The 10,305-nt window shown below is 53.9% G+C and overlaps 1 protein-coding gene across 2 annotated transcripts; it reads right to left on the bottom strand.

Moving 5' to 3' along the window:
- Window positions 1-3,602: 3,602 nt before the first annotated feature.
- DUSP1 (dual specificity phosphatase 1) lies at window positions 3,603-6,304 on the bottom strand. 2 transcript variants are annotated; one of them, XM_083799263.1, is made up of 4 exons: window positions 5,790-6,304; window positions 5,515-5,663; window positions 5,176-5,395; window positions 3,603-4,642 (listed from the first exon to the last, which is right to left on the bottom strand). In XM_083799263.1, the coding sequence occupies exons 1-4, from the start codon at window positions 6,157-6,159 to the stop codon at window positions 4,272-4,274; spliced, it is 1,110 nt and encodes a 369-aa protein (XP_083655389.1). In that variant the 5' UTR covers window positions 6,160-6,304; the 3' UTR covers window positions 3,603-4,271. The 2 variants fall into 2 exon arrangements, with proteins under 2 accessions (XP_083655389.1, XP_083655388.1); XM_083799262.1 differs by having other exon boundaries at window positions 5,515-6,288.
- Between the last annotated feature and the right edge of the window lie 4,001 nt (window positions 6,305-10,305).

Raw genomic sequence — 10,305 nt, 5'->3', positions numbered from 1 at the left:
CAGAACACCAACCCCTGCAGCTCCCACTTCACCCCAGGCTCTCACCCTTTTCCCTTCAGGCCTGCCTTCCCTCCTCTAACACCTTGGTCCCACTTAACCCCGATGGGCGCTAACTGTGCCCACCTGTCCTGACGCCTTGGCTGTGCTCTGCACGTAGGAAAGAGCACGTAGAGGGGAGGCTACATGCGTCCACACACGGTACAAAGCTTGAATAATCTGTTCTTTCAGCATGTATGTTTTAGCCTGGGTTTTAGCTGTTTTCCCTACCTGTCTACAGTCTTGGATCGGAGCAGATTTGGGAAAGCCAGGATTGCACTGAAATGCAATTTCCAAAGGACTTGTGGTGCCCTTTCTGCTGTCCTGGAGCCAGAGGGGAAAAAAAAAAAAAAAAAAAAAAAAAGGCGGGTGGTAACTGGGCAAACTAGATTTGCTTGTGTATGATCAGGATGTAATGTTCTTTTTCAACCTAAATACATAACACAGCCTTGTGGCCCTGCTGCTCTGATACCGGGGTGACTAACGCAGGACAGTCCCTAAGCGGTAGGGCACCCAGCGCCTCTCCAAGCGCTGATTACAAAAGAAAGGCAAAAGCTTTCAGACAAGGGGATTACCCCAGACGCTCTAATCTGGAGCTGTGTGTCTGTCTGTCGTGTGGTAACCGGGTACGCCACATCCCCCGGGTACTGCCTTTTGCTGGGGGCATTACGTGCTGCTCATCTGCTGTGCCCCCACGGGGGTCCTGCGTTGCCTGCGTCTGCCCCTCACAGGAGGGACACCACGTGCGATGGGCTTCACGCTGCTGCAACCCTTCTTTGTGTGTCTTGCACCCAGCTCCCCCCCCGTTCGGGCGTTTTGGGGACCCGAAGGGCTCCATGCCGTCCATGCCTTCCCCGGCCCTGCTGCCCGTGGCGGCTGTTTGCCTTCGGGGTGGGTGAGCGGCTCCTGGCCTGGAGGAACGACGCTGGGAGCCAGTTCCTGAAACGCAAAACATGCGTTTTTATCACTTTGTGACAAATTGGTTTGTCAGCAGCAGGAAGTGATGTTACTGCCGTCCTCAGCAAAGGGAAACTCCTCGTGGTTTCCATGGGGACATATGCAACTGTATAATTACGGGTTTATATAAGCCTAAGCCCTCCGTACACCCGCTGTGTGCCTCGTTTCTGGGGGTCTCGGGCCCTCAGAAGGGGGGCAGGAGCGCAGCTGAGCCCTATTAGCACGGCAGGGAGCCAGGATAGCAGGAGTTCAAAGTCCGGCCAACCAGGGGGAATAAATGGGGGGGGGGGGGGGAGAAGGGAAAATGCCCCCCAGCACATGCACAGGGAGCAAAGTTCAGCTTGGCCGTGTCCTTCCATCTCCCCCAGCGCTGACACATTGGCACACTGACGTGCCATTTGCTCTCTCGCTTGCGCCTCTCCTGCTTTTGGTGGCTGTTCTCTCCCCCTTATCCCTCACTTGTCTGGCCCGGGAGCAGTTTGGGATCAGGACACAATCCCGTTCACAGATGATTTGCAGGAATCTGTGGGCTGGGGGCACCGCGGGACTCGGGTGGCAGCAGGAGGGTCACGACAGAGCCCGCAAAGGTCGCTCTGAGCCAGCAGCGCTTCTGGGTGCCACCGCCAGCTGGCTCTCAGAGCCCTGCTTTGTGCTGAAGCCGCTCTCTGTGCCCCTCTGTCAGGTGCCTGCTTAGGTTATAAAGCTGATCGGCTGCCAGGTAATGAGTTTTATTGTTCCAAGAAGCACATAAACAACCTCCCCCGGCTGACGGAGAGCGGATTTCTGTTTGAACTGTGATTAACAGGCAGGATTTTTTTTATCAGTTGCATGGCCAGGGCTGCCAAGGTTGTATTTTTCCATTGAACAAGCTCTGCTTGTCTTTGAAGGTGAAAGTTTGTTCCACTGTTTGCTGCAGGTGAAAAAAAAGGCTCACGTTTCCAGAAAGAGCCTTGTGAGTTTTACGAGGAATGCAGCGGTGGGTGCGATCCCATGGAGTCCCTGCCCAGGGACTTTCCATGGAAGAAAGAAAGGGGTTTTGCAGGCTCTGCAGGATGAGAAGGACTTTTGGGGAGGACATTGCACTTTGAGGTGCTTCACACTGCGGAAAGACGATTTTTAACTTCGGTTCTTGGAGCCTGGGGAGCTCTCCTCCTTTCCCTTTTAGCTGCTCCATTTGTTTTTATCCCTTGGCGTCAGGTCGAAGCGCGGCGCTGACGACAGAGCTGCGTCTGCGGAGCAGCGCACGTGGAAGCCTTTCAGACACAGCGCTGCATCATCCCGGCCTTCAAGGGCACCTTCGCTTCAAGGGGCCCGGGTTTTAGCACCGTTAGCGCTCCAGGTAACTTGCAGGGTTTCAGCAGGAGGCTGTGGTGCTCAGTACGTCTTCGGTTATGTGACAGGACTGCAGCTGCTTTGTGCTTAAACGTTGACTTTGGATTGTAGCTATTAGGACGCCTTGATATTACACAAAGAATCATAAACTGCTGTTATCTGCCTGAGCAAATCCATTTTTGATGGGGCAAAAGCAGCACGTGACTCCTTGAATTTCAGCGATGCGAGGACTGGCAGCTTCCTCCTGGAGTGGATGCAGAGCCAGAACACCTGCTGTCCCAGTGCCCCCCCACGTCCAGTTAGCTGGCGCTGCCACCGCTAACTTGCTTAAAAAACCAGCCTCCAGCTGCATTTCTTCCACATTAGCTTCCCCCGGTAAGGACATGTCCCAGCAGCGCTGCTCCCCCCCTACACACCCCACAGAGGTGTCACACCCCATCCACAGCATCAGCCCCGCACCATTTGCTGCCACCATCGCCCCGCAGCTCCTGCCCACGAGCTGCCAGCAGCACCAGCCAGTCAGGGCTTGTCTCCCTGCCTTTTGTTATGCTAGATAAAACTTCTCCTTGCCTCAGCTTAAATGCTGGGGAAAAGTCCAGTCTAGTGGGAATCTGCAGCCAGAGAATTTATTTGGGTCTGTGTAAGAAGTTGTATGACTGCTGGTAACCTGGCCTGTTGTTATGCCCTGATTTATCTCCAGAGATAGCACAGCAAGCCAAATATTTCACTGCAGGGATCAGAGGCGCTTTGAATTGCAGAAAGGAGTTAAGGAGGCAAGACAGAAAAAGAAAACACCTTGGCACAAACTCAGCAGCACTGGAGATCAGCTAGCAACAGGTTAATTTTTAGACTTAACCTTTGAAGCATTCAAAGTAAACAAGCAATAAGGAAGCTTCTTCCTCCTTCCTGGGAGAGGACTATTTTAACTCCCCTCTAGTCCCTTGCCCAAGTCTCAGTTGGTTCGAACTATTACAGCTCAGTTGCCAATACTGCAGCCAAAGCCACCTTACAGCTGAGAATCTGGCCTTGGCTGTTTGCCACAGCACATAATTATACAGGGACAAAGAGCTCAGGTTAAGAAATGGCAGAAGTTTCTAGTCAAGTATGTTGTTTTTAAATTCCTTTTTCTGTCTAGTTCAGTCAAGACCCTAGGAATTTGCACTACCTGGGGCCAAACGCCATTAGAAATTCAGACTGACTTCTTTTGCTTGGTATCTGGGAGCTTGTAAAGTTTTAGGACAGTAAGATGCACAAGACTTTAAATAATATAATCCAGCTTTCAATAGAAATACCATAATTTATTCTGTTTGTATAAAAAGTTATAGTCACGTAACAAAACTATGTCTTCATAAGAAGAAATATATTATTTCACATCATAAATAAATCAAACATACAACCCTTGGCAACTCAAAAAAGCACGCGCCTGTGGTGCTTTCATGTCAGTGCTTGGGAAACAAGAAGAGCTGACAGATATATACACACAGGATTACAGTACCAAAAAATGCTGAGGTATTTAGTTTCTCTAGAAATGAAACTGTAAGTTCATGAAGGCAAAACAATGCTCTAATGTAAAAATAAATAAATAGGATTGTCATAAGAGGGGACAGCATCAGTGTTGCTTAAAGTGTCCAGGAATGGGAATACTGGTGAGCACACTACTAAATGTGCAGCAGGCTTAGGACAAACAGAAGACAAAGGGGAACAGCTCAGGAAAACACAGCGTCCTTTGCTCTTTGCGTAGGCATCCAGATATTGGCTTTAGAAAACAGCAAGAGAGTCTGTAACACCTAGTTCTCTGGCATCAGGTGAGCTCCTCTGCTCGTGACAGTGTTCTGGGATGCACGGATGGTTCCCCACAAGACACAAGTGACTGATGACACTGTCCCCATAGTTATTGCACTTCTGAGACAGTACGTCTGAGTTCTGACCGCATTTTCACCTGCCTCTCAGCAGCTCGGGGAAGTGGTGATGGGACTCTGAAGGTAGCTTAAAGCATTGGACGAGGTGTGAACAGGGATGGAGACTGGAAAGTTAAAGACTGTGGTGGTTGATGCTCCTCTGTCCAATACTGACATAGCGGGGCTCCCAGCTTCTGCTGAGCAGTTGGGGGCAAGGACCTGCGACTCAAACTGGAGCAGCTGCCCCATGAAGCTGAAGTTTGGGGAGATGATGCTCCTTCTCTGCTTCACGAACTCAAAGGCTTCATCCAGCTTGACTCTGTTGGTCCTCATGAGATAAGCAAGGCAGATGGTCGCTGACCGGGAAATGCCAGCCTGGCAGTGCACAAACACCCTTCCTCCATCGTTTTTAACAGAGTCTGAAAGAATTAAAATACACAGTTAGCAAACAAGTCCCACTGCTTCCAGAGGTGGGGAAGCAGCGCCTGCCATTTTACATGTCTTTAATCCATCCCTTCCTTAACCGAATAGGTGAGCCTGGTGCTTTCGAGACAAAGAGAGCCTTTGTCCTGAGGGAAACAGCACTCTAGCTATTTTCATTCTGGGCTCCAATTCCAATTATACTAATAGGTCCTCCAGGTCACTTTAGCAGTCTCGCAAGATTACTTTAATACTGATCTGCTTAAATTCACTAGCTCTTTTCTGCAAGACTAATGCCTCTTGATTCAAGATTTCAAACAGTTTAGTAAAGCCAAGATTATTCCTCTTAGCTGAACAAAATTAATGGAAACATTCCCTGGGCATTTATCCCTGCACAACAAAGGCTCCCCAACCTCAAACGTGGCTGTGCTGAGGAAGACAATACCACTCCCACCCCAAAAAAAGGAAAAAAAAAAATCACTCCCAGGGTACACCACATGAGACAAAAGAACCATAGAGAAAGCTCATTTACCTATGAAATCAATCGCCTCATTAAACCAGGAGCTGATATCCGCCTTGTGGTTGTCCTCCACCGGGATACTCTTGTACTGGTAGTGCCCTTCGAAGTGGTTGGGGCAGTTGGCCGAGACGTTGATCAGCGCCGTGATCCCCAAGGCGTCCAGCATGTCCTTCCGGGAGGCATGGTACGCGCTGCCCAAGTAGAGGAACGGCAGGATTTCCACGGGGCCACCCTGGAAGCGGACAGACAGACAGACAACCGGTCAACACCGCTCGGGCAGCTCCCCACCATCGTCCCTAACACCCCCCGGGCACCGCGGGGTGCCGGCACCCACACATCCCCCCCGCTCACCTGGTCGTACAGGGGGGTGCCGCAGGAGCTGCACCCCGAGTCGGCGCTGCCGGGGGCGCTGCTGGCGCTCAGGGGGAGGCTGAGTCCGGTGGGGGCGGCCGGCTTGGTGCACAGCTCGGAGCAGGCGGCCGAGAAAGCTTCGTAACCTCCTGCGGGGCAGAGGGGAGAGGGGCGCGGGGTGAGCGCTGCGCGGCCGAGGGCGAGCGGAGCCCGCGGCCGGCGGCGGGAGAGGAGGAGGCGGCCGCGTCCCCGGGGGACCCCGGGCGGCCACTCACCCTTGAGAAAGCAGATGCGGGCGCCGCGGGCTTCCCTGCAGAGGGTGCCGAGGGCCAGCAGCAGGGTGCTGTCCCGCTTGGGCAGCTCCAGGTCGGCGCTGCGCTCGTCCAGCAGCACCACGGTGTGCACCAGCCCCTGGCGCAGGCGGGCGCGGAGCTCCTCGTTGGGGACGACGTGCTCCAGGGCCAGGGCTCCCTTCGCCCGGCGGCGGACGATGGTGCTGAGGCGCACGTTGCAGGAGCCGCGGATGTGCGCCGCGTTGAAGGAGAAGAAGGAGCGGCAGTCCAGCACCAGGCACTGCGCGGCGCGCTCCTGCAGCAGCCCCCGCAGCGCCTCGCACTCCAGCGCGCACACCCGCAGGTTCACCATGGCTGGGATCGGCCCCGAGGAGCGAAGCGAGGAAACAAACCAAAAAAAAACCAGAAGCGCTCCCGGTCGGCGCGGCTCGGCTCGGCTCGGCGCGGCCCCGCACGCCTTATATCGGGGCGCGCCGCCGCCGCCGCCGCCGTTTTCTCAATGGGGGCCGGGTCACGTGGGGCCGCCCCGCGCTGACGTCACCTTGGCGGCGCGCCACGGCGGGGCGCGCCCGGCCCCGCCGGCGTGACGTCATGGGCCTCCGGGGCGCGCGCTTTAGCCCGCGCGGGCGCGCGCGGCTGCGACCGCGTGGAGGTGCGGCGGGGTGGGCGCGCGTGGGCTCCCGCGTCCAGCCGTGCACAGGCGCGCGGGGAGCGCGCACGCGCGTGAGCGCGCACCTGGACGCGTCCCCAAGGGTGTGCACGCGCAGCTACGCGTGCACGCGCCTGCGGGCACACGCAGCGCTGTGTGGCTCTTGTGCCCCCCGGCGCCCCCCGCGGAACTCGGGGCGTTGCTGGCGGCTGCGAGCTGCCGGAGCTGCGCTGCGGGGGGATGGGGGCATGGTCGTGCTCCTAAGGCACGCGTGTGAACGCGTGTAAACGCACACACGTACATGAGCTTGGCGGTGCCTCGATGGTTCTGATTTGGATTCGTGCGTAGGCAAATACACACGTACAGGCGCATCTAAACACAGATGTGTGCACACGCAGACAGGTATTTGTGTATGGATTTGTTATGTAAATGCCTTTGAGAGCTGTTCTCACGTTTTGTGTGCGAGGAAAAAATCTGCGGTAGTTCGTTTTCCACTTCCCCAGAAGTTAGGGCGGCCCAGTAACGGGCAATGAAGCAGCTGGAGCTCTGTTTTTTTCCCCGTGGTGGTGTATCAGTGCTTCCCAAAAGTTCTCTTTTCCCCGTGGGCGACCAGCTGCCACCAAAACACTGGGGTGTTTCTTACACACGGCTTCCAGGCAGCGCCGCTTTCACTTCCCCTGCCTCCTCGCGATTTCTCCCCAGCCCTATGAGCTCCCCAGCGCACGCTGCCCTGGCCTCCGCCTGCCCCCAGCACCATCCCTGGCTTCGGCCCTTTTCCCACAGCCCCTTTCCAGCAATTCCTCCTTCCCCCAGCGCTGCCTGCCCGTGCTGCGCTGCTCCCTGCCTGCCCCGTGCAGCAGGTAGCTGTCGTCACCTCTCTTCTCCAGCTGCTCCCCTTCCAGAGGAGACCTCCCCATGCTCCCTTTTGCCCCGGGGTCCCCTCCCACCACTCAGGGTGCCTTTCCCAGCACCGAGCTCTACCAGCCTCGTGGGCTGCCGGCTGTCAACTTTCTCGAATTTTCCAGTCGCTCCTCCACCAGTTTCCACCAGTCTTCGGCCACCTCCAGCCTTCTAAAACCAGCACACCTCTGTATCTGGCCGAGCGCTCCAGGGCTTTCCAGGCTCTTGGCGGGTGGCCAGGAGGAGGGGACACAGGGACGGGCACTGAGCGAGCATCGGCCCCAGCTCACCCGCTAACTGCAGGGATGGCTCTGCTCTGCTGAGCAACGTTGGGTTTTTTCTTTCATTTTTTTTGTTTTGATTTTTTTTTTTTGCCAGAACTGCAGCCTCAAAGGAAATCTGTTTTTTAAACACGTTCTTTAAAAATAAACACTGGCTTGCACTTTTCATTCTATTTATTTATTATTGTTCTTTTAACAGTGGGTTGGAAACAGATTGCGGGAGAAACACTCATATGCTCTAGTGCTGGGAAATGACTCCGCGCGACCACACGGTCACCCACGCTGTTACTGGGACCCTCTGGTGGCCCAGAGCCCGCTGCTGGGTGTGAGGGGCGGCCCCCAGCAGCTGGGTGGGTGACACTCACCCCTCCGTGCCACGCGCACATGGGCAGGGCGCGCGGGCTGTGCTGCAGCTGGCAGTGGTATCGCTGTGACAACACCCCGCTGTGGCCGAGCTCTGGTGACCCTGCCAAACGGCCATCCCAGATTTTTCTAAGGAACCCGACAGTGGGAATTAGCGATGACTGACTGCTTGCCAACTTTTCACAGCAGAAAGCGGTACAGCAGATGGCCATGAGGCAGGCCTTTATTCATCACGTTTTCTCACTGCAATTCTCCTCATTTTGGTGCTGACCTCAGACCATGACGTGCCATAAACTTATGGGTCGGAGCAGGCACCGTCCTTCTCCCAGGGGACTCCGTCAGGATGCTGAGCTCCTCCAGCAAGCCCAAAGCCTCGTGTGTTCCAGAACCGGGAGCACGGGCTGGAAGAGTGGATTTGAACTCTGTAATGGAAAGTAGGATTTTAATGGTGCTGTGCCACCGGTGCCTTGTCAGTGCAAATGGACACTGGCTCACGGAGGGGGGTATCCCTGTGCTGCTGACAGTATTTTCTCTTCTGGTCCCAAACTCTTCTCCTGCACAGAAAAGAAAATTAAAAGATTGAGTTTTTTTTCCTGTTTGGCAACGTCAGTTTTCCCCAAGTTTAACGCCATTGCCGTAGCTGCCCCCTGCACAGGTAGGCGTTGTGCTCTCATGACAGCCGCCGTGCCAGCTGTGCTGCCAGCTGGCTTGGTGCAAATATTAAATGTGGGCCGGGCACCCTGAGCCGGGTGCCTTGGCTGCCCTAAGCCAGCACAGGGAAGATGTTCAGCCAAGGCCTTTGCGCAAGGGGAATCTGCCTCTGCGAGAGCGCACGGCGATGATAATCGCTCCTTGATGGACTTATTTAATTACGGTACTTTGGAATCTGCTCTTGTTTACACCCAGCGCAAATCAGGAAGAAAAAAATTAATCACATGTGGCAGTGTGTACTTAATCACTTATAATCCTGGACTAGTTATTTCCTTGCTTTACTCTATTTTTGTTTTCTTTTCTTAAATAAACCTGCCATAAGAATGAAAGAAAGGAAAATACAAAGCAGGACTGAAGTGCCTTTTAGGAGCTCAGGCTGACCTGAATGACTTTCTTAAGGGCTTGATTTCCTGTCTTAACAAAAGGCAGGAAATACAAAATTAACCCCTTCCTCCAAAACAAATCCGTGTTTGCACTCGGGCCACAATGTCATTGTAAAGGTAATAATAGAAACTACGGCAGTGCTGTCCCCGAGGGTGGGGGTGCAAGGCGATGCTTTTCTTTCAGCAGATGGGACCCACTGCCGGCGTTGCTCCGGCCCTCCTTGATTCCCTGGGCCTGAGCAGTTCCCATGTTACTCTGCCAAAATATTTACAAGTCCATAATGACACGAAAGGCCCATTAGTGTGATCCCCCGCTTGTGGGATTAGGGACTTCTTGGAAAAATAATTCCCTGACAATTTCATCATAATGCCGTAGCTGAGCGCGTTGTCGTCTTCTCAGCCCGACCGGGGACCTTGCCGGCTTCCTTCAGAGGCTGCGGGTCTCCTGGTGCAACCTGGCTGATGTTTATCTGCGAGGGGATAAATTGAGGGCTGGGGACAGCTTCTGCATGGACTGGCACCGGTGCCAATTTGTTAGCAACTTGGTGACAAGCGTAGATAACCCCTAGCCTGGAACTGGCCCATTGCACAAGCTGGTTAACCGGTAAAACTGGCTGCTCAGGCCTTTTAACCAGTCACCCATGGCCAAAATCAGCCCTGAACCGTTCCTGCAAACCCAGCATGACAGCACCGTTGGATCTGACCCGAGCCTGCGCCTCACTGCTCTCGGTGCAAGTTTTGCCTGAATAAAGATACAGAGCACTGAGCCTCAGCACTTGAGACACAGAACAAAAATTCATGTGGGAAAATTTGGAAACCGTGCTGGATGCATTTCTTCTGCATGTGTAACATTTTCTCTGAATTCAGTTTCACAACCCAGCATTTCCTTTTGTAAATATTTGGACTTTGCAGAGGCACAAATTCATAGGAAACAGAAGGAAAAAGAAAGGAAAGATAGGGGGAGAGAGAGTCAGCAAAAGAAAGAACAGAAAAAAAAGAATGATGAGACACAGAAAAGGATTCAGTGACGAAAGGTTACAACAAACAGCGTATGAACAATATAGAATTACCGATGAGTCATATTACGATGAAAACAGCATTTTTAATGCATTTAAATCCTGCAATTGAGCCCTTTCACCAGGGTTTGGTGAGCTCAGGGTGCCTCAGATTCTGCATGCGAGAGGTGATGAGGAGGGGGCCGGACTGGGGCT

The sequence above is a fragment of the Anser anser genome, assembly GCF_964211835.1.
Source record: "Anser anser genome assembly, chromosome: 14".
NCBI classification, from domain to species: Eukaryota; Metazoa; Chordata; class Aves; order Anseriformes; family Anatidae; genus Anser; species Anser anser.
This window is presented reverse-complemented; position numbering and strand designations above follow the sequence as displayed.

Bases quoted from the DNA above. Each gene is read 5' to 3' on its own strand.
- DUSP1 (XM_083799262.1), bottom strand. From the start codon at position 6,159: ATGGTGAACCTGCGGGTGTGCGCGCTGGAGTGCGAGGCGCTGCGGGGG. The intron at 5,396-5,514 runs GTGAGCGGGGGG...GTCCGCTTCCAG, and splicing joins GCACCCCCCTGTACGACCAG to GGTGGCCCCGTGGAAATCCT. The intron at 4,643-5,175 runs GTAAATGAGCTT...TAATTCTTTCAG, and splicing joins TGAGGCGATTGATTTCATAG to ACTCTGTTAAAAACGATGGA.